Here is a 26,639-nt window from a genome sequence, read left to right as displayed (position 1 = left end):
TTATTTTATTTGGTATGGCATTCAGAATTAGAGCGACCATAGTTTATTATCCAAGTAAGACAACTGGGAGATTGAAAGTGGCATATTAATAATTACACTCAGGGCCTCCCTGGTGGCGCAGTGGTTGGGAGTCCGCCTGCCGATGCAGGGGACACGGGTTCGTGCCCGGGTCCGGGAAGATCCCACGTGCCGCGGAGCGGCTGGGCCCGTGACCCATGGCCACTGAGCCTGCGCGTCCGGAGCCTGTGCTCCGCAACGAGAGAGGCCACAACAGTGAGAGGCCCGCCTACCGCAATAATAATAATAATAATTAAACTCAGACAAAAGGTGTATGCACTGTGCTTAACTTTCTAGCCGCATCCTCTTCTGACAGCACTTCCTGCGTGAGCAGCGCACGAGTACCGAGTGAACAGTCGCTGCTCCAAAGGTCCCCAATCTGTGCTGGTCACAGCTGTGCTTGTGTTGCCGCATCTGCTCCACACATCATGCGGCCTCAATAACTGTTTGCAGAAGGAAGGAAAGAAGGAAGTGGGAAGCAAGCCCTGAGTAAATCAAAGAGTTTCTGAACTGTTTTAGTCTAGTGTGTTGTGTTTGTTGAAATGAAATAGAATTTAAGGTCTAGCATCCTTGGGAAGAGGAAACCATGGAAAGCCAAAGGGAAGCACAGAGAACATGGGAGAGGAAAGTAGAAAAGGGAGGTCCCAGAGTCAGACCTCCTACTTCATAGCTTAGCAAAGGACAGATGCTAGGAATATTGAATTCAAGAGCACTTTACCAAAAGACTCTGCTTATCAGATAGATACATTTTTACAAGAAATAGTTCTTAGTTTTGTAAAGAGGTCTGTCAAATTCATCATACATGTCAGTGTAGAGCTATTAAGAAAAAGTTTTCACAATAGTGTTTGAGAAGTTCCAGCTATGAAGGAGGTATGTAAATGTCCATTTTGCGCTTCTGAAAACAGGTGCAGTCTCTGTGAGAAAAGAAAATGTGTTAGGAGAATGGGAACAAAAAGGAAAATGATGAAAAAGAACCTACAATCTAATTACATAAATGTCAGTTTTCTACAAAAACTAGATTTGATGTAATTAAAGCACACCTGTAACAAATAAAATGAAACAGACATATCTTTCCATTTTCCTGAAATAAAGGAAGATTAGAAATCACGTGGTATTTATGGGAGATTTATACTAAATAAGCAAAAAAAACAAGTGCCCCTGTGTGTGTGTGCATGAGAGAGAGAGAGAGAGAGAGAGAGAGATTTTCTCTGATCTCTTAGCTGATAGCCCAACAGTACAGCCAATATTCATGGCCTTTCAGTAAAGTCCCTTACAGTAAGGAGATGATATCTATAAATAGGTATAAATTAAATAGTTTTCAATGATCATGAGCACCTGTGAAACAAACATTACATTTGTTTAACAATTTATTGATTGTTTTAGACCTTTCCCCAACTAAAGCCATAGCAGGAACTTACTATCTTTGCTTGTTAGGTCAGAACCAATGCTTATAGACTAAAAATCAGATTATGAGTTTAAATGTAGAGAAAAGAGTGCTCTTTCTAACAAGAGGGTACTCTCCTAAACAGTGGTTTGATAGCATTTGATCTGTTACTAGGGCATTTATCTGGAGAGACAGTTTTTGGGTGCTGTGCTCATGTAGGATGTTTCATTCCAGCCATCTATGAGCCTTCCTGTGAAGCCTACAAACACCTAGGCCAGACCTCAAATTACTACTGGATAGATCCTGATGGCAGTGGACCTCTGGGGCCTCTGAAAGTTTACTGCAACATGACAGGTAACTATGCCATATTTATGTTTCATGAAGATTGCTTTTCTGTATGTTGAGAATAAATAGCACCACTAAAGTTTGTTCTGTGCTGTATTCTTATCATAATGTGTAATAAGCTAAATATTGCTGGCTTTCTTAGGCTAAATGGTGAAATGTATTTCAATGCTAAGTTTTCAAAAAAAGTCTACCTTCTGATTTGAACGGTTAATAATTAGTGTTTATAAAAAATCAGCATGTAGAGGAAAAACTAGAAAGTAAAATTGCAAGGTTGAAGTCCACAGAAAGAACTAGCCCATAAAGCATCCTCCACAAGACCCTACACTGGGGAAGGTTAGTATCACCTCTCAAACCATCCACACTGCCCGTGTGAAAGGAAGCTCAGAGGTCACGCCAAGCCTTCCTCTGCTTGCCATGGTTATATAAGGAGACGTCTGGGTACTGAAAACCCATTCTGGCACTAGCAAAACTTACCTTCCACTTTCATGTAATTTTTCTGGGGAAGAGAGCCTAGTTTTTCTTCACTTTCATATTAAGTTTCAGGGCTATGAAATGAGATTGTGGGTTCCCACAGTCATATATGTAAGATGTACAGATCTCTAAGATAAGAGCACATCTTCCATGAGACACTTGGTAGCATCTTGCCCTCCAAAAATCTGGAGAAGTGTGTGGGGCGAGCACTGTTTACTAGCTCCAGGAGAGGATCAGCATTTGCTATGAACTCCTGAAGCATATGATGATAGGATAATGATTATATGATGCTACTGATGATGCTTGCTGCATGGACGGTTTACCACGTATCGGGTACCACAGTAACTGCTTTATTCAGACAACCTGGGTTTATATTCTGGCTCTGTTAATCACCAGATATTATAATCTTGGGCAACTTATTAACTGTATTAACTTCAATAAGCCTCGGTATATTTTTCTTTGAAATTGATTAATAATAATATCTACCTCATAGCATTATTGTATGAATGAAATAAGGTAATCTACATATGGTTCTTAGCATATTGTCTGACACGTAATAAACTTTCAGAAAAGGTTGCCAGGAGTAAGGGATAATTATTTTTTAAAGAATTAGAGAGTTAAATAACTCGCTTATATTATTCAGACAAAATTCAAATTCCAATATGTTTGAGGCCAATGGTTCTTAAATCCAGCTATGCTTCAGAAACATTTATGGAGTTTTGTCTTCCCATACAAACCTGTTGGCCCCAGCTCAGGAGACTGACTCAGTAGGTGTGAAGTGCAAATAGGATTGTGCGCCTAGAACTAAGAGCCCTAAACGGTGCTGTAGACAAGCAGACCCCTGTGGAGAACTCGGCAGCATCAGGAAGATAGACATGGCACAGAACGGAAGGGAGAATGATGAGGACATTCGTGTAGTATGGAAGGTGGGTAGAGAAAATGGTAAAGTCAGAGCTACTGTCCCCAAATTTCCCCACATGCCAAGACTCTAAGCGTGCCCCAGAGAAATAATTCACTTACCAGAAAGCTTGACCTAAGAGTTCATTGATTGTTGGACTTGTCAATGCACTCAGGTACTTTCTTCTTTACCTTCATTCTAATCTTACTTCAACTAAAGTAGAATCCATGAGAACTAGACTTAATCCAAAAGACTCTTGATGTTGATTTCTCAAAACTGTTGTCAACTATTAACCTTAAAGGAAATCAGGGCATCCTGAATGGGCTTGGACAATTAAGAAGTTACTTTAGTTACTTTCCTCTATGCCTTTTCAGAAAAGAACTAGAAAACTAAACAAAACCATAATGTATACGATCCTCATATGAAGAATGCACAAAATGGAAGACGATTTTTTCCCTTTTTTTTTGGGGGGGGGGAGAGATCACTTTTCTGTGAATTGAAGGCCTCATGTGGAAGCACAGATCTCCTCTTCATCAATACCTCCTTTAAAGAGTATGACTATAGTTTGACCTAATACTCTAGATTCAGTCTAAGTGGTGAAAAGAACAGCATGATTTCTGCAGTTAGATTTTTTTTTTTCTATTGTCAAGATAGTTACGAACACCAGTGTTTCAGGGACCCTTGAAGGCCATCAGGTACTCTTTGGCCTTTTGCAACCCATTAACCCTTCCTTCATCTGGAAAGAACATGAACTTGACCCATTAGGAAAACATGGCACCACAGAGCTTGGCTTGGGCTGTTGCTTTTCCAAGAGATACATGTTGAAGAAGAGGAGGGAGTGACAGCATGAGATAGTCTATGAATCTTGAGATATCACTCTATGGTCATGAGAAATTGTATATGCACCTTAATTCACAACATTTGTATTAAAGAATAGACCTGTCCCACTTCTTAGTGACCCAAATGTAATTGAGTGTTTATCACTGTTGAATATATCACATATTTTTTAAATGGGAGCAAGATATCTTCTCTGGGGAAGAAGCAATGTCTTGGCAGTGATCAGTCTCTTTTTCCTTCTTCTTACTAAGATGAGGGAGAGTTTTTCACTTGTACAGATGTAGTGAATATATGAGTCTTGATTTTGGTTTCTCTACACTGGAGAAACTTTACTGGCAGGTAATATCTGATGTAAATTTGGGTAGAAACGAAAAATCACTCTGTTGGAAATCACTTCTGATTTATAATTATTCTTTGGAATACTAAACTTTAAATTCACTTACTAATTAAAAAATAAAACAAAATGAAAACACAGTTTATTAATTTAGGGCCTGGCAAGAAGAAGGTAGTCTCCTCTGACTTATAGAAAAGAAGTTCCTCCAAATAATCATTACAACATCACTGTTCACTAATACCTCCAAGTTTTATGTTTGTTTAACATTATCAAATAAGTAAGTTGTTCCTCATCTTATCCTTATTACATTTTCAGTTGAATCTCAGGGAAGACTTGAAGTTTGTCCCTACTAGAGTATTCGACTGTTGGATTCAGTCCAAACTGTCAGCATATATCTCTTGGCATCTCAGATACTGTTAAATTCTCAATTTCTCCTTCCCAATGCCTCTTGAAAATCATTATTCTTTCCATTCCTCAAACCACCATCCTGATTCAGACCCTCAATTGTTGGGTTTAGGTTATTCTAGTAATGTCCCAACTGGCCCCTGTTGGTTTACAACCTTGAGAGTTCCCCAAGTGAAATCTGAAACTGGACCCCATACGTGGAGGGCAAGGAGAGACTGAGAAGGAGGCAGACCCTCTAGATTGGTAGGTGAAGGTTTAATAAGCAAGGAAACTTACTTACAAGGCTTGTCTTGGGAGACACAATAGGAGTAGATTTCTGCACCCAACCCACAGGATCTTAAAAGTTTATATCGAGGCCTTGACAGGGTTCAGTGACATATTCAGTCCAGATGGTCTCAACACCTACCTCTTGCAAGGATTTACTCCCTGTAAGGGCTGCTAGCCTGGGAATAGTAGGTGGGATGTACATTCCAAGGACAGGGGAGGGGTGAGGAGCCTCCAGTTGCCAGGGTTCTGCTTAAGGGTCAACTGGCAGTCACATTCTCTCCATGACCTCCTCCAACAGTCCCTTCAACTCCAATATTTTCCTACTGCCCTGCCTCCATGCCACCTGTCAGCAGGCTGCTAGATGAATGCTCCTAATGCAACGCTGTGATCATATGACCACTGTGCTCCATCGCAACTGCTGAATAATGGGAAAGGGCCTCAACCTAGCATTCGGCTTCCTTCACATTTAATACAAACTTTCTAGCACTGTCTTTTCTACCCTGCTTCCTTATGGCCATCCCATGCTCCAATCAGAGTAGAGTTTCCATCATTCCCTAAATTCAGTTTGGCTTGTTTTACACTAAATTTCAAGACAGTCTCCCTGTGTACAGTAGTCTCTCCTGAAACTCTCTATAAAATACTTACCTCTGAAGAGTTTTCGTGAATCCTAAACTCCTCCATGAAGCTCTTCCTCATCTTCAGCATATCCTTCACCACCAAATGACCATTGTAAACTATTTTATCGATCAAAACCTTTCCTCTTTTATTTTCAATTTTTATTTTATATTGGGGTATAGTTGATTAACAATGTTGTGTTAGTTTCAGGTGTACAGCAAAGTGACTCAGTTGTACGTATACTTGTATTGATATCTATTCTTTTTCAAATTCTTTTCCCATTTGGGTTATTATAGAATATTGAGTAGTGTTCCCTGTGCTATACAGTAGGTCCTTGTTGGTTATCTATTTTAAATACAACAGTGTGTATGTGTCAATCCCAAACTCCCAATCTATTACTTCCCCCCACCCTTCCACCTTGGTAGCCATAAGTTCATTCTCTAAGTCTGTGAGTCTGTTTCTGTTTTGTAAATAAGTTCATTTGTATCATTTTTTAAAATTATGCATATAAGTGATATCATATGGTATTTGTCTTTCTCTGTCTGACTTACTTAGGATGATCATCTCCAGGTCCATCCATGTTGTTGCAAATGGCATTATTTCATTCTTTTTAATGACTGAGTAATATTCCATTGTATATATGTACCACATCTTCTTTATCCATTCATCTGTCAGTGGACATTTAGGTTGCTTCCATGTCTTGGCTAGTGTAAACAGCACTGCCGTGAACATTGGGTTGCATGTATCCTTTTGAACCATGTTTTTCTCTGGATATATGCCAAGAATGCGATTGCTGGATCATGTGACAACTCCATTTTTAGTTTTTTGAGGAACCTCCATACTGTTTTTGATAGTGGCTGCACCAATTTACATTCCCACCAGCAATGTAGGAGGGTACCCTATTCTCCACACCCTCTGCAGCATTTGTTATTTATAGATTTTTCAATGATGGCCATTCTGACCAGTGTGAGATGCTCTCTGTATTATTTCTTAAACTGCATGTAAAATTTACATTATCTAAAAGAAAAATTTTAATTAAAAATTTAATGTACACACACACACAAAAAAAAAAAAACCCAAAATGTGAATTTCTTCATAGACTTTGTGAAAAGAAAAAAGAACAGAATATTTAAGCATCCCTCTAGGATCCTTTTTCTAGGTTTTTTCATTTCTGTATTCACTGTGTGCCAGGAACTGTGCCATGTGAGAACAAATGGATATAATAAATGCCTTCATGGTATTCACAACCAACAATAAAGACAAGCACTAAAAAAGTAAACAAAGAAGTAACTTTTCTGTAGAGAAAAATAATGGAATTGTGAGGAATAGTTTATTTTGGATAGAGGATTTTTTTAAAAACCTCCCTAGGAAGCAACATTTTAGCCAAAATCTAGCATATGAAAGGAGACAAGGCACTCAAAAAGGTGAGGAAGGGGAATGAGCCCTGAAAAATTATACCCCAAAGAGTGAAAGAGATAATTTCCTTCCAAGGAGCTGAAACCCCAGTGACTGAAGCATAATGAGCCTATAGGGGAGCCCAAAATGAAGTTGGGAGATGGGCAGGGACCAGGTGGTGGTGCAGGAAAAAAATCTGGTTTTTACTTTTTCAATTATATTTTAATGTAGTGGGTGGGAATCTATGGAAAGTTTTTAAACAGGAGAATGAGAGGGTCTCAATTAAAACTACCACTTGGAGTGCCACGAGTGACAGACTGAAAGCACTGGGACCAGTTCCGAGGCTACTGTAAAAGTCCAGGGAAGAAAAGAAGCTCCTTTGGACTAGACTGGTGATAGTTTAAGTGATGAATAAGAGATGAATTTCAGATGTACTTTGAAGGAAACATTGTCAGGATTGGTGACAGATGGGAGAAGGATGGTTAAAGACAGTTGTGAAGAATAACTCCTGGGGCTTTCCTGGTGACGCAGTGGTTAAGAATCTGCCTGCCAATGCAGGGGACACAGGTTCAAGCCCTGGTTCAGGAACATCCCACATGCCATGGAGCAACTAAGCCCATGCGCCACAACTACTGAGCACGCGCTCTAGAGCCTGCGAGCCACAACTACTGAGCTCACGTGCCACAACTACTGCAGCCTGTGCGCCTAGGGCCTGTGCTCCACAACAAGAGAAGCCACCACAATGAGAAGCCCACACACTGCAACAAAGAGTAACCCCAGCTTGCTGCAACTAGAGAAAGCCCGCGTGCAGCAGTGAAGACCCCACGCAGCCAAAAATAAATAACTAAATAATAAAATAAATTTTAAAATATATATATTAAAAAGAGCAAAACATTTAACAACAACAAGAAAAAGAATAACTCCTGAATATATGGATTAAATAACTGGATGAATTACAGTGCAATATGGCAGATATGGGAAATTAAGGAAAGAACAGATTTAGAGGAATTTCGAGAATTCAGTTTTGACCTATTTAAATATGAAGTGTTATATGCCATCTCAATTGAGATGCAAATTTTGCAGTTGGACAAGCCCCAAAAGGATGCTTGGGTTAGAGACATAAATGTCCTAATTGTTAGCATATGAATATATGAGAAATGATAATATCACTTAGGGGATGATGTAAACTGGGAAAAGGCATATGCAAAATGAGCTCCTAGGAAATCAGTAGATAGGTCAGATTTCTAGTGATGAAATATTCTGTATGTGGGAGAATGTATAAGTAAGTGGAGGAAAAGTGTCTAAGAGAATTTTAGGGACAAATGGGTCATCCTTATGGATGTCAAATTGACTGCTTGGGTTGTAAAGAATGAGAAAAAGACTGGGAGGATGGAGAGTGATTTTGAATCAATGCAAATGTATATAATGAATGAGCAGGACCCAGTGGGGCCTTCCTGGGTTCAGACTCCCCCCACCCTCCGTGCCCCCCACCTCTTATTTGTAAAAAAAGCTTTAGCCTCCTATTCCTTCCCTGAGTTCCAAAGAGCAAATTTAATCAGAGAAGTGAGAAAATGAGAAAGTGCAGAAACAAAGGAAAATAGTCAAGCAAGACAAAATAATAATAGTTTAGCCATGAAACAAAGTCAAAAACATTTCGTTCTTCCTCAAGGGCTATGGATAATATCCTGAGCCATATCCTTGAGTTATTTTGCAGATACTAACCCCCCCCCCCCAAGATGGAAGAACTTAACTACATGCTGACCACCAGTGTGTAGACCTCAGACAGGCTGGAACCAAAAGGTTGATCATTGAGATTCCTAAAACATCACCCTGTTACCTCACTGTCAACCAATCAGAGAATTGTGCAGGAGCTGATCAGGCACCCTACAACTCACACCGGTAATGTTGCCTTTCAAAACTGTTATCTGAAAGCCATCGAGAAGTTCAGGTATTTTGAACATGAGCTGCCCATACTCCTTTCTTGGTGCCTTGCAATAAACTCTGTACTTTCCTTCACTACAACCCAGTGTCAGTAGAGTGGCTTTGCTACATGTTCAGTGAGTGAACCCAGGTTTGGTTCAATAACAAAAATAAATAAACTCGTAACATGCTTTATATGGGATGCAAAGCAGTTGAAACTTGGCAAGCAATTGATGATACTGTATTTGTAAAGCATGACTTTGGCAGCTGGGAATAGGGTTTTCCAAAGGAGACCCATATATAAGACAGGGAAGCAAGTCAGAAAGCCTCTGTTGTAATACAGGAGTTAAAGTTGAGATTCAAGGTGGTGACCAACAGGTAAAGGAGAGGATTGATTTGATGGATATTTAGAAAGTTGAGTTGACCAGACTGTGGCTGGTTATTGGAGTTGAAAATGATTCCCAAGTTTCTGCGTTGAGTAGCCCCATGTGAGGGGGTACAGAAGAGCAGGGACAGATCAGAAAAAGGTGGGACTCTATGTTGCCTTCAGTGTCTGTAATTCAGCCTGTTGGAGCTGTGCTGTGGGCAGATACTATACAGATTCCCTGAAGACTTTAAACACAATTAATCTCTGTCTCAGTTTCCTTATAAATAGAGTAGGAATTGGAATGAGTTGATCTCTACACTGCCTTCTATTCTTAAAAAAAAAAATTTCTATTATTGCCATGGAACATGAAAGAAAAATATCACTATTCAAATAATCGAGAAGCAAAATCCTCTTGCCTCAAACAAGCTTGAATTTACTCATTTCTTGGCCACGTTTGACATAAATTGGCACTGTTCATTTTTTCTCAAAAAGCAGTTCTTCTACTATGCAGTTCTCCTTTTGACTATCTGCAGTTCAGCGCTTCATCACTTGGAAATTAGGGGGTGCCCTAAATGACAGCATCTCAAGTGCTCAGTTGACATTGAGGAGAGAATATATTCATTGAATCTTTTGTAGGAGAATTCATTGTTCTGTGCAAGTCAAAGCCTGGTTGTTTCCTTTTTTATATCTTAGGGCCCATTATCAAATGTGGCCATTGTTCTCCCCACCTTCCTTCTCAATTTTTACCACCTCTCTGAAAATTTGGTATCATAAATATAATTTTAATGAGTATATGCTATCAGATATTTCTAATATTGACCTCTTTCTTTTGTACATTTTTCTCACATTTCAGTTTATTTCTATTTCCTTAAGATGCTTACCAACATCTTCTAGAAACATTGAACTTTTTTTTTTTTTTTTTTTTTTTTTTGCGGTATGCGGGCCTCTCACTGTTGTGGCCTCTCCCGTTGCGGAGCACAGGCTCCGGACGTGCAGGCCTAGCGGCCATGGCTCACAGGCTTAGTTGCTCCGCGGCATGTGGGATCTTCCTGGACCAGGGTACGAACCCGTGTCTCCTGCATCGGCAGGCGGACTCTCAACCACTGCGCCACCAGGGAAGCCCGAAACATTGAACTTTTATATTTAAAGCTTCATTTAGTTCTCTCTGCCCAGTGATAATAACAATAGTAAATAAAGCTAGATCTAGCTATTATCCTTGGAAAATTACTGCTTATCCCTAAATCAAAAACAATGTTTTCCTTAATATTCTACCCTTGAATTCATCTTTATAACTCTCTTTGCATTCATATTTAATTTTTAAAAATTTAAGTAAACATCTGTGCTCTACGGTGTGAAGTTTAAAGTCCAAATAAGGAACACCTCCTGCATTCTTCCTAGCACTACTTTTGTAGTTTTATCAAAAAGCCATTAAGCTTGTTTACATAATTTGTGCTTTATAAAGCCCTGGGATTTAGCTGATCAAATTCTATTATTCTCTATAATGGTAAAAGCTGTTCATGTCTTTTTAATCTAATATTTATAGAGAGCTTGTTACTCAAGTTCTTAAGCACTTGCACTCAGTAATATCATTTTATTTATCGTTATGCCTCTCAGGAGTTTCGGTAGTACAGTGTGGGGGGTGGAAATGGGCTGCCGGGGTAGATGCTTGAGCTCTAATGGAGTCATGAACCTGCCCCCCACTCCTGCTGCCATCGCCTCCCGCCAGCCCCCCAGCAAAGCAAAGCAGTTCCATCTCTGTCGTATTCGTTTTCTTAGCTGCTTTCAATAACACCAATTTATTGTCTCACAGCTCCCATGGGGCAGGACTCTGGCTGGGTCGGCTGCTCAGGGTCCCACGGGCTGAAATGAGGGGTCAGCAGGGCTGTGATCTCATCTGAGGCTTGAGATCCTCTTCCATGTTTATGCAGGTTGTCGATGGAATTCAATTCCTTGAGGTTTTAAGAGGGAGGGTCCCATTTTCTTGTTGGCTGTTGGCTGTGGATTGCCCTCAGCTCCTAGAGGATGTTCCCAAGGTCCCAGAGCTGCGTCCTTCTCACGGTGTGGCAGTAGGAGGATCTCTGACCTCTGGTCTCTCTCAAGAGCTCACCTGATTAGGCCCTGCCTAACATCCACCCAGTATAACTACCTGTTTGATTAACTCAAGTCGAGTGGGGACCTTACTGACACCTGCAAAATCTCTTCACCTTTGCCGTATAGAGCAACCTAATTGCAGGAGTGATATCCCATCATAGATACCTGTCCCACCCACATTCAAGGAGTGGGATTAGGGGGTGTACACTAGGGGTCGGGAATACTGGGGGAATACTTTTTATTCTTCTTACCATACCTACCTCTGTGTCTCTGTATACTATTCATAATTCCAGCTGCATATAGCCTTACCTTTTGAGTAACAGTGCCACATTTAGTTTGTAAAAAATTAAGCTTTATCATTTATTATTTGTCTTATGGTTTTTAACACATTGTTCAAAATAGGAAAGTTTGAAAATATAGATAAGCAAAAATAAAAATTGCTTACCAGCTAGAGATAACAATTACTAACGTGTTAGGAAATGTGATAAAGATTTTGTATTTTATGCTTGTAGCTATACATATAGTATTGAGGGCGGACTAAATGCCAGGCACCGTTCTAAGCAGATCACACACATTAACTCATCTAATAATTCACAACAACCCCACGGGGTATGTAATATTACTCTTCTTCCAATTTTTGGATGAGGAAAGTAAAGCTCACAGAAATCAAGTACTAACTTACACATCTAGTGGGTTACGGCGATTGACTTCTTAGACAGGCTTGTGTGGTCCCGAGCCAGCGTTCATAGTGTGTGTGTGCACACGTGTGCACGTGCATGCCTCTATGTGTGTGAGTGCCCCTGGGTGTGTTAATTCATCCACATGGCCATGTGTGTGCATACAAATGGCCCTCCTCATTTTAGATTCTGTAGTCTTATTTTAAATATGATTTCTGAGATGAGCATCTCTTATTTATATGTTTTCATTATCATCAAAACTTCCTTATACAACTCTAATTCACTATATGTGGATTGGACAGCACTTTTGCCATAAATTATTCACTTCTCAATTGTTCCACTGATGCCTTGGGGTTTTTTTATCAGAGAACACATTTTAAATGAAATCAGTTTATAAACCACTAAGCAATTATTATCAATTTTAGGTCTTAATTCAGCTATAGGCATTTTCTCGAATACCAATTTCTGAGAGCTTTTATAGGATAACTTGTGTATTTCTTGTGTACCTAGGTTAATTACCCCTTAGGGTTTGAGCCAGACTTTAAGGATAATTTAAATTCTATTCCCAATATCTAGTTACTTCTTCAGTGTAAAATCTTAAACTGAACCCAGCAAAATCTGGTTTGAGAAGGTAACAAGATTGAATGGACTTGTATTAGGTATCATTGGTAATATTTAATATGATTGTGGCACCTCATTCTCTTTTTGCAAGGAAACCATATAGAAATGAGGGCACACAGCTCTCCTCTTTGTGAGAGCTTATTAACATTCACAGGCCAGGCACAGCTATGCTTCTACCCCTTTGTGTTCCTGTGTGTCGTACACTCTCTCTCTCACGTGTTCACATTCTAAAGTGTAAGCCTCAAAACACTGGCTTCTTCCATTTTCTTTCCCCCCACTCGTTTGTATTTCTTCTCATCAAAGGCATTCGCCCTCCTCTTTCTTTCTCCTAACCTAGTTTGCCTCCTCTGCCATTAACCCACACATAGAATAGCTCTCCTCTGTCTTCTTTCACATCATCTCCTCTTTGTCGACTTCTCACAAGCTGTCTTTGTTATAAACCTTTGTAATCACTTAGCAACTCCCGCTTCACGCGCTCAGCTGTTTCAGTTCCTCACAATCAGTATAAATCTTTGAATTCAATTCTGTTCATACAGCTCCAACTGAAAATCTAGGAACCAACTCGCTGATCAAACACAGCCTGAAAGGAGAGCTCTTCTCTGTAACTGATTACCCACCACCCAAGACTCCCTTTCAGATTCACACTCTTATTCCTCAGATGACTTCTACCTGCCAGGCTTTCTTTTAAATCTCTTCACTGTGTGTCAGTCACAGTGATAGGTTAATATGACAAAAAGTTCTCAAGTGGTTTGGAGAGGAAACCTATAAGAGGTCTGGTGAGGCCCACGCGGCAGACAGAACCAAGCAAGGGAAGGCAGGACCCCAAGTAAAATCAAGATGGCCTTAGATCTAGAACAGGCAGCTCCATCACATATTGAGCCTCCAAAATGGTACCCCAGATGCAAATACAGCCACCTTGAAACATTTTTACACACCTGCCTAAACAATATTTTAAACACACTACCCTTTTGGTGCTTTAAAAAGCACTGCCTCTGTTGTGCGATTTCCCTGCTCAAAAACTGAGAATGGCTTCACATTGTCTATGGTTAGGGACTGTTGTTTGGTTTCCTTTGTCATTTGGGGTCTGAAACTCTTGTCTAGTCCATAAAAATCAGCTTGTGCAGCAGGCAGGTGGAAAAAAAAAACAAACAAAACCTTGGAAAATCCAGTTAAATCAGCACAAAGTACAAGAACAACCTCACACTTATTCACTAGGAATTCCTCCCTTCTTGGCTAAACTTAAAGCCACTATGCCTGAGCTTCTATCTTTCCAAACCCTAGGTTTTTCAGTTTGCTGGGTCACCTTTCATTCCTTCTGAGTAAATCAATTTCCACTTCAGAAGATTCCTGGCAATTTTAGCAAGAGAATCTCATATAGCAGCTAATCTCTCTTTTTATCTTTTCTCTTGGTCTAATTGATGCAATCAAGAAAGTTAAATAATAAACTGTACCAATACGACATGTTTTCTAAACTGGCAAATATTGGAGTCCTATTTCTGGGACAGACTTAAAGTAGAAGCAAAGCTCATCAATGCCCAACGCAAGTGAGTGCCGTATAACAGCATTTGTCTCATTTATGATGAGTGAGAAAATAACTTTGAATAAAAATATACCTGTGGATGAATTTCTCAAAAACCTCTTTGTTGTATTTTTGTACCGAGGAGGTCAGTAGGGCTGACCTCCCCTCACGTAATCATTAATCTCATATCCTGTTTCTACTCATATTTTTGAACAAAATCAGCAATAAAAATGAGACTATTCAGGAACTTGCTAGATCCTCATCATTACTGTTATTTTTCCTTTTTTGATTTATGTGCATATATTCTAGTTTCTTCTTACTGGAACCATATTTGCCCCTTCTGCTTCTAAACTCACTTGACGTATCTCCAAGTTTCAGGGCTAAGACAAGGCAGCATGCTTTTGAGAGGTTACCTGACACCCTCGCTGATCCAGGCAGCAGGACAGGCACATGAGAATTAGCGCGCTGTTGTGGCGAGTACAGAGTAGAATCTGACATATTCTGTTCCCAGTATTTAAAAGACTAAAATAATAGTGGACATTTTGCCAGTGTTTCCTCTTGCTTCAATCCAAACTGCTTGCTCTCTATATCTGGGGCATCCCATCTTCATGAAATCTCCCTTCGCCACACCAGTGCTTATTCACCCTACAATTTCCTCATTGCCCCCTATGTTGGAACTCATGCTTCCTGTTTCCCGTGTCTTCTTCATTTTAATTCCCTCCCTCGTTTGGGTGCAGCACATTTGCTGATAGTTTCTTGATCCTTCTCCCTCGAAATTAGAAGAGCGCTCTTTTACTCCACCGTGTTCTGCAATGTCACACCACGCCTTCGAATAGGTCTGCTTTCTTCTGTTTGGTAGGTGCTCACTTTCACACTGGCTACTCCTCAAATTTCTTTTAATTTTTCTATTCGTGATTTTGTCTCTTCTGATTTCTCTGTTTTCTCCTTACTCTTAGAATGACTTTTCATCCTGGTTTTAAATCAAAGAGCTCTTTTTTGTTCTTCAAAAGTTCCATTTTAATAGCATACTATTATTACTTCATATATGCAAAAATCTTTTCTTGTCTCTCAAGGATAATAACATTTTTTCCCCTTTCCCTCAGTTTCTACGTTCCTTTATTCTGTTCAATTTCCTCATTTTTTTTGTCCTCTAATCTCCTCAGCTTCCCTCATATTCCTAATAATTATTAGCTATGTGTTTATTATTAAGAATGAGAGGGGGCTTCCCTTCCCTGGTGGCGCAGTGGTTGAGAGTCCGCCTGCCGGTGCAGGGGACGCGAGTTCGTGCCCCGGTCCGGGAAGATCCCACGTGCCGCGGAGCGGCTGGGCCCGTGAGCCATGGCCGCTGAGCCTGCGCGTCCGGAGCCTGTGCTCCGCAACGGGAGAGGCCACGACAGTGAGAGGCCCGCGTACCGTAAAAAAAGAAAAAAAAAAAAAAAAAAAGAATGAGAGGGTGTTGGATTTCCCTGGTGGTGCAGTGGTTAAGACTCCGCAGTTCCACTGCAGGGGACACAAGTTTGATCCCTGGTTGGGGAAGTTCTACATGCTATGCAGTGGGGAAAAAAATACCAAAAAAAAAAAAGTGAGAGGGTCTTGTTGACCTTGAACTTCACTCTTGGTTAGAGTGTCCATATGTCCTGTATGCCCAGTATAGTCCTATTTTACTTCTTTTGCCCACATATAATTATAAACAGCTTTCCCTTTTACTCTCAATAGTGCCCTAGTTTGAATATGTCTATATATTTATCATATATATTTATGAATGTACAAGGGTACATAAATATATTCTAGCTTTAGTGGACTTTCAGGTGGGAAAAATTAGATGCCAGTGTTTACTGAACATCCTAACCAGGAAGTCTCTTATTCATTTGTAATCCCCTGGTTTAATACCATAGAACCAATAGTTTTTCAAAACATGTATTTTTATAATTCATTAAAATGTTCAAATTTTCATAACAACTAACATTTCCCTTTTCGTTTAAAGGATGTCGTCATTCTTAAAGTGTTTATTGCTGACTCTCTATAAGGTAATATGATAGATGCTTCCATCTGTAGTAGTATTCCATCTAGTCCTCCCTTTGTATTGTATTTGTAATACAATACAAAATTAGTATTCCAATTTTGAAGACATGTGAACTGAGACACAAACAGGTTTTAAATTTTTCCAAACAGCTAGTGAGAGTTTAAACATCTTATCATCCACGGGTGCTTCTATAACAGAATTTACAAAAAGCTCTTTACATAAAGAATGAGGTTTGAATTAGACTAGCAATTAGAGAATGAGAGGCTTCCATATCTTTTAGTGGCATAAATTTATCACTTTTTCATTTTTAATAGATTGAAACATTCTATAAACCCTTGGTTCTTATAACTAAAATAATATAAATTATTATTACTATTATTATTTAAAGCTTTTCTTTCCCTATTCCTAATTTCTGATTAACTAGAACCTAGGCTGTGCGCTGGGATGTCTATCTTGTTCGCTCCTAAATCCAGCAGTGTCTGGTATATAGTTGGCACTAATAAATGCACTGTTCCAAACAGACCTATGCCACTCTGGCCTTCTAGTCGATATAAGTAGCCACCATTAGTTAGAGATAGATGAGTAGGTCTGAGTAACTTCTCCATCAATCTCCGTACTGTGTAAGAAACATGTGTGATACAAAAGTCTGCCTCACCTACAATTAGAAGGCAAATGTTTATTAGCAATAGGCTCAAAAGTTGCCTATACAACCTGTTCTGTAAATTTGAAAATCCAAGCTCTCTGTCCCTTTAGTTTTTCCAGCTACTCCTTGTGTGGATGCTTCTCCTATAGCAAATATGAAAACACTCTAGACGCAGGATTGAGTTTACTTTATAAGTGGGATCAGGCAACCAGAATCCTCTAATTCAATGGATGAAAAAGAACCTAGCCATAAATCACCTATGAAAAGCAAAAGGTAAAGGGCTCCCTATATTTCTTTATCCTTTCGTTGCAAGAGTCAGGGGGAGTCTTTAAATATTTTAGCTGATTTAGGTGAACATCAGTAATCTCACCAATAAAAATCCATCCCCCATATTGTAACTAAAATTAAATTAATTTATGCTAATTAACAAAACATGAGGTCTTGAGTGGTGATAGATGCAATTTGTACCCTTGTATCCACTTCTGAAATCTTTTTTCTTGAAATGCTAGCCAACGACCTACAGAATGTGTGTTTTTGCTTAGAGCAATCCTGTGCCAACTCTTGGGTATAAAATAACTAATACACATGTAATTATATCAGGCTGTCCTTGTGGATGTATTTTAAAGGTAAGCTACAGACCACAAAACGTATGAATTGAATAACTATCCAGGTTGCCTACCAAGTATTTGTGAAAGGAAGTTGGTCAACATAAGTTGTAAATTTGGAAAACATTTGCAAAAGGTGGTCACTTTAACATTGTTAGTATGTTGGTTAATTGCTGTAAAGCACAGCATTATGTCCTAGTAATAGTTATCATCAGTGATGTTCCTGTGTCTATTAATCATACTCCTGGATCACTTCTGCTGGTTATTAACTGCAGTTCCAGGCCAATGTGGACACCATTTTCCTTTACATTTTGTTTTGTTCCTTTCTTCTTTCTGGTGTCCGTATTTTCACAGCCTTCTCCCAAAGTTCTCCCTTGGATAGGAGAAAAGAGATCTGATATGACATTAACATATGACTGTAATATGGTACCTCTCCCAGTGGTATTTCCATTTCAGAGAGAATAGCAAGAGGAATCAAGATATGAAGAAGATATTTTCAAACAGAGCATTTTCAAATGCTAAGTCATTTCTGCCTATGTATACAGAAAACAATAGTCCAAGTGATTTTTAAAGGCCTTCCCATGTGAAGTTTTTGTTTGTTTGAGAGCTGGCAAGCCCTATTTCTATTACTAATTACTCTTATTTTTGCTTCAACATCTACTTTATACCAGGTTGTTTTTTCTTAGTTATCTCATTCCATAGACAAACACTAGAGGAAGATGAGATCAGAAAAAATAATCAAATTAAATATTACATGGAAACAAAATATAAAGGAACACATTATGCAATAGAATATTTACTCTCGGAAGAAAATCATCTATTATCCATCATATTTCCACCACCTCTACTCTCTCCTAGTTCTATCTTCCCTTTGAAAATTCTAGATTCTATTTACTGAAAGATTCAGTATCCCCATATACAGTTATTCATTTTTAATATTTGAAATCCTAATCTCCTTTCCTATTTGAAAGTAAAATACTCTGACTCCCATGTAACATTTGACCACTTCCTCCATGTGGCCACACATCATGAGGGTCTGTGTATAATTAAGGGTGAGTAAGAACCCAGCTTGCTCGGAAACTTCTGTGGATGCTGGGATTTTATCATGTCGCCTTATCTTCACAATACAGTTTTGGTCGTCAGTAATTACAATCTTGTTCAGATATTTTTGGTTAATAGTTTTTTGCTACATAAAAAGGAAATTAGAAGTTGCACTTAGAGGAGATTTATTGTTAAAGTCAGAGATATTTTCTTTCTCCTATTTCAAGCCCTGGGCAGAAACCTTATGAAAACATTTGGATGGACTGTTATGGCCCCATTGAGCATCTCACTCTGTTGCAATGTCATTAAAATGAATTTTTGGTGCCAGTTCAACTTGTCTTCAGCTATATAGACATGGTCTTATTCGTATTGATTGCTCTTCCTTTCATTGAAGCATAGTAAAGAAAAGAAGAAAACAGTGTCGAAAAGTGGTCCATGTGTTAAGGCTTTCTTTTTCAGTATTCCTATATCATGGTGTTTTTTTTTTTTTTTTTTTTTTTTGCGGTACGTGGGCCTCTCACTGTTGTGGCCTCCACTTGCGGAGCACAGGCTCCGGACGCGCAGGCTCAGCGGCCACGGCTCACGGGCCCAGCCGCTCCGCGGCATGTGGGATCCTCCCGGACCGGGGCACGAACCCGTGTCCCCTGTATCGGCAGGCGGACTCTCAACCACTGAGCCACCAGGGAAGCCCCTATCATGGTGTTTTAATAGACTGCAAATCTATTGAAGATGTTCCTACATGATAATAATCTTACTTTAAAGGGGATATTAATTTCCTTTGTCATACTGGGGAAATATTTAGTGTATAAATTATTCCTAAAATATGAAAATCGTGGAAATTTTATAAGCATGCAAATCTCAACTTTCCTTTGACAAAAGTACAAAAGAAATCACATCTTTATATCATAAAATTATTGTTTCCAACACAAATGTAACTCTTCCACTCTTTACCTTTACTAAGCTTGGGAAACACTTATCTTGTGACCTTTAGATTAAAATCTACTATAGCTGAAGTTATTTATGAATACTAATATCTTTAGTAAATATGCAGAAAAAAATCAATTCTGAAATATTCTTACAAATCAGTCTCTTTAACATAATCTTTAAATTGGCCCTTGGACTTCCCAGTTACCTTAGTATTTAGTAGATCCTTAATTGACATGGTTCCAAATCTCTTTCTAATTCCAGTCATGATCTGTTTTTTGTAATTTAATGAACTCTATGATTTGATTAGCAACAACTTTAATGGTGGGTATGATATAATGGGGTTCTATCAGATACTAGACAGAGTGAGAGTCATTTCCCAGTCTTATAAAATATCTGTTTATTGTTCTATGTTTTCCTCTGGGTACAATTTTTAGAATTTTAATGTTTTCCTAAGTTTATATAATTGTTTGTTTATTGTCTTAACTAGTATATCTTAGTACATATCATGTGCCAGGCACTAGGGACACAACAGCAAACGTGTAAGACATGACATCTGTTTGTGTGGAGCTTATAGTATTATAAACATGTATAAAATTATTTTAAATAATCCAACAGAGTATTGTATCAGAAACCAAGTCATTGCTGTCAGACACTGAATTATTGAAATGAGAAGCTATGAAGTTACTAATGTGCTGTTTACAACCAACTGGTGATATAGATAAATCATTTATTGTCTTGTCAGCATTTCCCAAACTTTGGATTTGTATACCATCTTCATAAGTTTTACAAAGCTCACAGACCACCAATTTAATTATTTAATAAATATTTTTTAAAAATCAACTTACTTATATTGTTGCAGACATACAACTAATATAATAAGATATGATATTTCTCAACGTATCAGCGGTACACATTCTTTGGGAAATTCTACCTTAACTAAACCCTTGTACCTAATTTAATATTTCTTTTTGGAAAATGATTAGCTTGCATGGCCTTAGACAAAGAATTGTAGCTAGCATGATATATGCATTTTCAAAATCTAATATCTTACCTGAATTCAAGGAAGCGTTCAGCGTGAGAACTTTCTTTTAAAAAGTATAATTTTAAAAAATATCTTTATTGGAATATAATTGCTTTACAATGGTGTGTTAGTTTCTGCTTTATAACAAAGTGAATCAGCTATACATACATATATATCCCCATATCTCTTCCCACTTGCGTCTCCCTCCCAGACTCCTTATCCCACCCCGCTAGGTGGTCACAAAGCGCCGAGCTGATCTCCCTGTGCTATCGGCTGCTTCCCAGTAGCTCTCTGTTTTACATTTGGTAGTGTATATAAGTCCATGCCACTCTCTCACTTCATCCCAGTGTACCCTTCCCCGTCCCCGTGTCCTCAAGTCCATTCTCTACGTCTGTGTCTTTATTTCTGTCCTGCCCCTATTATATTATAATTTGATAGTAAATAATTGACCTGGGTCCTAATCTGTTATTTTTTTTTTAATTATTTTTTATTTTTATTTTTTTGTGGTACGCGGGCCTCTCACTGTTGTGGCCTCTCCCGTTGCGGGGCACAGGCTCCGGACGCGCAGGCTCAGCGGCCATGGCTCACGGGCCCAGCCGCTCCGCGGTATGTGGGATCTTCCCGGACCAGGGCACGAACCCGTATCCCCTGCATCGGCAGGCAGATTCTCAACCACTGCGCCACCAGGGAAGCCCCCTAATCTGTTATTTTGCTAACAGTTTTACATGTTGACCCAAGTGTCCTTTATTAACCACATTGGGCCTTCCGACATTCTCCTTCTTTTGTCCTTCCAGCCATAACTCTGATTTAAATTGGGTGTGTGTGCTCATAGAATGAAACCCAATAATAATGTTGTACCTTGAACACTTCCTAAAAGCATTTTATATTGCTGACTCTTTTTCAATCGGCTTGCAAAATGATTTTGCTTATGTTATTTATATTATTTATTTATCCAATATCTTAGTCATTCTTCAGCCACATTTTGAGCATACAAACAACAACAACAATAATATAGTGCTAATACTTAGCAAACCCTCACTGTGTGCCGGAATTGTGCTTTATGTGCACAGGTTCGCATGAGGTTGGTCGGATTATTGTCCGCTTTTATGTGTGAGGCAACTAAGGCAAATGTAGTTAACTGGCGTAAATTCAAAATTGTTAAGTGGGATCGTGGACACCAGGTTTGTGTGACTTTGGAGGCCACCATCTTTGTCACTTCATTATAGCATCCACTTTTCCTGGTGCCATGCTAAAGGGATAAGACACTATAGAAATGTACAAGACTCAAATCATACATTTAATAAGTCATCAGTCTAGTTCGAAAGTGAGAAGTAAAAATATCATTGAGCAGATGCAGATCTGAATAACTTTTGCCTACTGCCAAAATTTAAAGCTACCTTCACAAGAGAAAGATTCATGATCACTGATAGACATGTGATCCATACCATGGAGGCATTTTCAGTCAAAACACTACACATTGCTTTGCACAATAACAGAATCAGTGAAATGTTTGTAGTTTGGTGTTTTTGCTTTTACTCCTGGAAATAAGGCAACATAAGGCCACTGGTCAACCAAGAGAATAGCCCTTAAAGGCAGGTTCCAGCAGCTCAAGGTGTGTAGAACTCCCTTGGCAAGGACATTATGACCTATCATCTGGTGAACTTCCCTTATCTCATCCAAATCTGGTGAATAATCACTACTGCTAATTTCATGGCAACTCAGTAGTAACAATGTGTTAAGCTTAGTTATCTGGAATAAGACAACAAAAAGGTTTGCAGTGGTACGAGTGCTATAAAAGTGGACATTATATACAAAGCAGAGAACTTTTACATAGAAGGAAGTCATTAAATAAATATTCCTGATTGATTACAGAAAATACAATAATGAAACATTGCTATTTAAACATGTAAATCATATGAGTCATGAAATATGATGTGAAAGTATGTATTTTTTTCTCCCTGTGTATAAAAGATGAGCTAAGAGATTTTAGAAGAAAAGGTAAGACAGAAATAATTTTGTAGCTTATTAGAAACTTAGAAGTTTATTGAAATTCTTTGCTAGTAGACTTGGTACGTTTATAGAATTTTTATAATAGCTTCAGTTTCCAAACAAGTGAGTGCATATAATTGACAGCCAGCTGTAGTAATGAAAATTGTGGTGCTGTAAATTAGTTCTGTAGCCTCCATTCTTCACCCTGAGCAGGTTTACCCTGGCACTTGTAGATTGCATGTTCTTACTGCAGGTGACATTGAGAGATTACATTAAGTTGGTTATCGATCATACTGTATGGGTTCATTTTACTACAGTGTAATCTCTGTTTCTACAAATCTAAATCTGACAGCATATACCATTTTCATGCCATTATAGTCTCAGCAAGAAGTTATAAGAGAGACTAGAGGTTGGTTGAAGCCCCAAATTCTGGGCATTTCAAATCTAACCCACAGTGTTGTTTAGAAGTATTCAATTAAATGATACATATGACAATGTTTTTATACACTAATATGTAGATTTGAAACTACTGTACTTTGAAAAGTACAAAACAAGTGTCATTAAACATCTAGTGTCTACAAAACACTCTGGAGAGTCTTACAATGAATAAATCATTCTCTCCAGGGATTTAAGAGTAAAGGAAGCCTCTGTGACAATAGTGTCTTTTATGTGATAAGTATCACAACAGAAAAAAATAGTTTATAATTTTCCTTACTTCTGGCTTCCCTTATTAATTGTATCAGCTTCTGCTCTGCCACACATACAAAGGTAACTATACCCGAATCTACGGGTACTAATCTGGACTTCATGCAAGACAATTTTCACATCCATTTAACTACTGACTCTAATCCCCACAGCCTACTCAATCACTATCGCTATTTCCTATCTTTTTCTTCAAAAATATGGTATACAGGCAAAAAAAAAAAAAAAAAAAGCATTTGTGTGTTCCTGGGAAATTGAACAAGCAGATCCCCAGGGAGTCTCATAAAGTGATATTTGTTACATTGGTGATATTATTATTATCTAGAGAGCTTCGTTGTTGAAGAATAAGAGGTGATGAAATCCTAGGAGAGTGACCCATTAACTAAAACTCAGTAGATTGCTGTATAAAGCTAAAAAGTCAATTAACTTAATTTCTGATGAGAAATAATTATATTGAAACCTGATTCTCAAAAACTATTGCATCTTCTCCCTTATTGGCAATCTTACATAATCAGACAATATGGGGGCTTGGAATCAGTATCAAAGGAATTACATCAATCACACGAACTGATGACATCAGGCTAAGCCTGTGTGTTGCATTATTTTACTACTTTAGTCTGTTGAATAAACTTCCCTCTCCACTTGATAACTTCTGCTTCTATAATTCTTTCTTTTCCCCAAATTTCCAAGGTTGGACAAATACCATTATGATCATTTTTTTTTCTCTACACATAAATGATGTTAAACATTAAACTTAGAAGTTCTAGACCTGCAAATTAACCCATCTGTTAAGATTAGTTTACATTTTTTCAGTCTGATTCATGTGTCAATTTTAAAGTTTAACTAATCGAGAGGAATTTTAGTCCTCACATATTCAGATTTTTAGGGTCCTCCTCAGTGATGCCTCAAAGTACTTGCAGCATGTTCTCTTAGAGGGAGTGCTCTGTAAGGCAACATTCTGAAATATGAAAAATTCTATTTATTGTCAAAATCTCAGGAAAACAATAGTTCATTGACTCTTGGATGCACATCGTTCTTCACAATTTTAGCATCTCTGATACTAGAATGCATCTTACTGTTGACAGCCTCTTGCCGTCTCTCTTGGCCAAGCAGCGATTGTGACACAGTTGTCTTTGCCTGCGTGCATGTGACCCTAGCATTAAAACTTGCAGATTAAGTTGCAGTGCCTTAGAAGAAAATTCTAGAGACAATGGAAGAGCCCTCTTTTTAAAGAACTTCCCTATCACCAATGCTTTTATAGACACAGAGGACCATCCTGTGGGGACATCAGTGATTTGCTCTGCAAAGTGTTTCAGGAGAGTTGGACTATGACTACGAATGTGAAGAGTTTGAGGGATGCCTTAACCAATTCACTTCTCAATATTTTCCTTTTCAAGTATGTGCAAGGATAATATAATTAAATAAAATTAGAATAGTTCTTTTGAGATGCTTTAGTTTTTCTTTCTTAGTGGTATATCCTATAATCAGTGACCTCCTAAATTATGAAATATGATAATGTGTATTTTAAGTAATATTCCATCTCTTTGCATATTTTGGCCATTTTAGAAATCTTTAAGCTGGACTCAACATCTTCCTTTGAGGTGGACACATCTCTCCCTCTCTTTACTCCCTGATGAATGAGAGTGGTAGCAGGTCATCATCCTTATTCTGAAAGATGTAATGGGTAAATTTAAGTGATATTTTCAAATTCTATCCCAATAGCAAGTGGAAAAGTAAAGCCCTTTATTCATGAAGTGTGATAAAGTGCTATTTCATCACTATATAGTCAAACCCATTATGCACATGGTTTGCATGGGAAAAAAATAGTAGAGAAATATAAATTTTTGTAAATGAGGTAGGGGAATGAAAATGTCATGTTAAATCTGGAAGTGGAATTTCCTGGAAGAGTAGGTTGACAGTATCACTACGATTTACGTGAAAAAGTCAGGGCTTCTTGCCTCTTCCTCTCCTCTGGGGCAGATGCTCCCAGGAAAAAAATGCCTCAGCTTTGAAGACACTGCAGGAGGCAAGCATCTCTGCGCTTGCACAAGATGCGCTGCTGGGGTGGCCTCTGTGGGGAAGTCGCACAAGCCCCCCACAAAACCCCCTGGCTCCCAGCCCAGGAAACAGGGCTGCCCTCGATGGGGAGTGGAGTTCTCCAGGCTGCAGCCAAGCCCAGGGAGATACTGAGAATCTCAGGGACCCTTTGTGAGCCCCTGGGGTCTGCTAGCACGTTTCAGTGCCTTTGAATATCTGTGCTGCCCATGGCCTTCTGCCTGCACTGACCTCTTTGACAGTAACAGTGGCATCAAGTCAAAAGCAGTTCCCATACATCTTATTCCTATGGTTTGATTTGATGTCACATCCCCAAATGTCACTTCCAAGTCAGAAGCAGATATACTCACAGACTTGGGTGAATTGGCTTTACCCAATTAAAGATGTTAATTAACATATATGATTTAAAGTGCATATCCTTATATATTGAATACTTTTATACGCCACTCTAATCATTTAAAGCAACACAGAAAATAAATATTATTACTATGAGTTAGGAATAAAATAACTTTGGTGAGTAATTTTATATATATGCAAAATTTTATATATACAGATTTATATATATATAATTATATTCTATATTATAATATATAATCTCTAATATATAACATTAAAATTATGTATAATTATATGAAATATAAGTATTATATAATTAAATGGAATATATATCTATAAGATTTTACATATATAAAAATTTATTCACCAAAGTTGTATATATAAATAAAATATATTTAATATAGGTAATATATTGTTTATTATATTTATATATGTTATATAAATATAAATATCTGGCATTACTGCTATGTATAGGTAATGAGCAGAGATAATTTGAGTCCAAATTATGCATGCTTATAATCTACTACCCTAATTAGTTTAGACTTGAAATAATTGACTGTTTATTTTAAATTATTTTCTATGAAATTCCTCTTGTGTTTTATTCCTCTGAAAGAATATATATGTAGAATGAAAGAAAAGGAGAGAGATGGGGTACGGGAGAGAATAAGGCAGAAACATAACAGAAATACCCACCACAGCATAACCTGTGCATACGTGTGGCCTCTGGGCTGGTCATACAGTTGTGCAGGTTGTTCCCTGAACAAGGCAGCCAGACTAGTGAGTCAGAGCTGCGGTCAACTCGTGCTCCACTCAGAAGCACGTGAGTGTTCATTGTCTGCATTCACACAGTAAAATGGCACTTTTTTCTAAGTCACACAAGGGCACTATGGGGGTTACCTTGGCCCAAATGGTAGAAATAGACTTTTCACACCCAGGCAACACAGAATCTAAAGTCACCCATAGAAATTCAAGCTGTTGTGTTAATCATTACTCTTTCCAAGCACACTCTTAAAATCCAGTGACACTTCCATGCAAAGTAATTTAATTGTTACTTTTTTTGGTGATTAGAGTAGGCACCGGCAAGATAAGAATCC

At 38.4% G+C, this 26,639-nt stretch overlaps 1 protein-coding gene across 2 annotated transcripts in view; it reads left to right on the top strand.

Moving 5' to 3' along the window:
• The window catches only part of CNTNAP2 (contactin associated protein 2), a 2,024,023-nt gene that overhangs the window by 1,321,961 nt on the left and 675,423 nt on the right, over positions 1-26,639 (top strand). For both annotated transcript variants that reach the window (XM_067041938.1, XM_067041937.1), the window contains one exon: positions 1,676-1,795. In XM_067041938.1, the coding sequence (XP_066898039.1) occupies positions 1,676-1,795 (120 nt within the window). The remainder of the gene's footprint in view (positions 1-1,675; positions 1,796-26,639) is intronic.

This window comes from Kogia breviceps, chromosome 9, assembly GCF_026419965.1.
Source record: "Kogia breviceps isolate mKogBre1 chromosome 9, mKogBre1 haplotype 1, whole genome shotgun sequence".
Classification (NCBI taxonomy): Eukaryota; Metazoa; Chordata; class Mammalia; order Artiodactyla; family Physeteridae; genus Kogia; species Kogia breviceps.
Note: the sequence above shows the minus strand (reverse complement) of the source record. Positions and strands in the feature narration are given on the sequence as shown.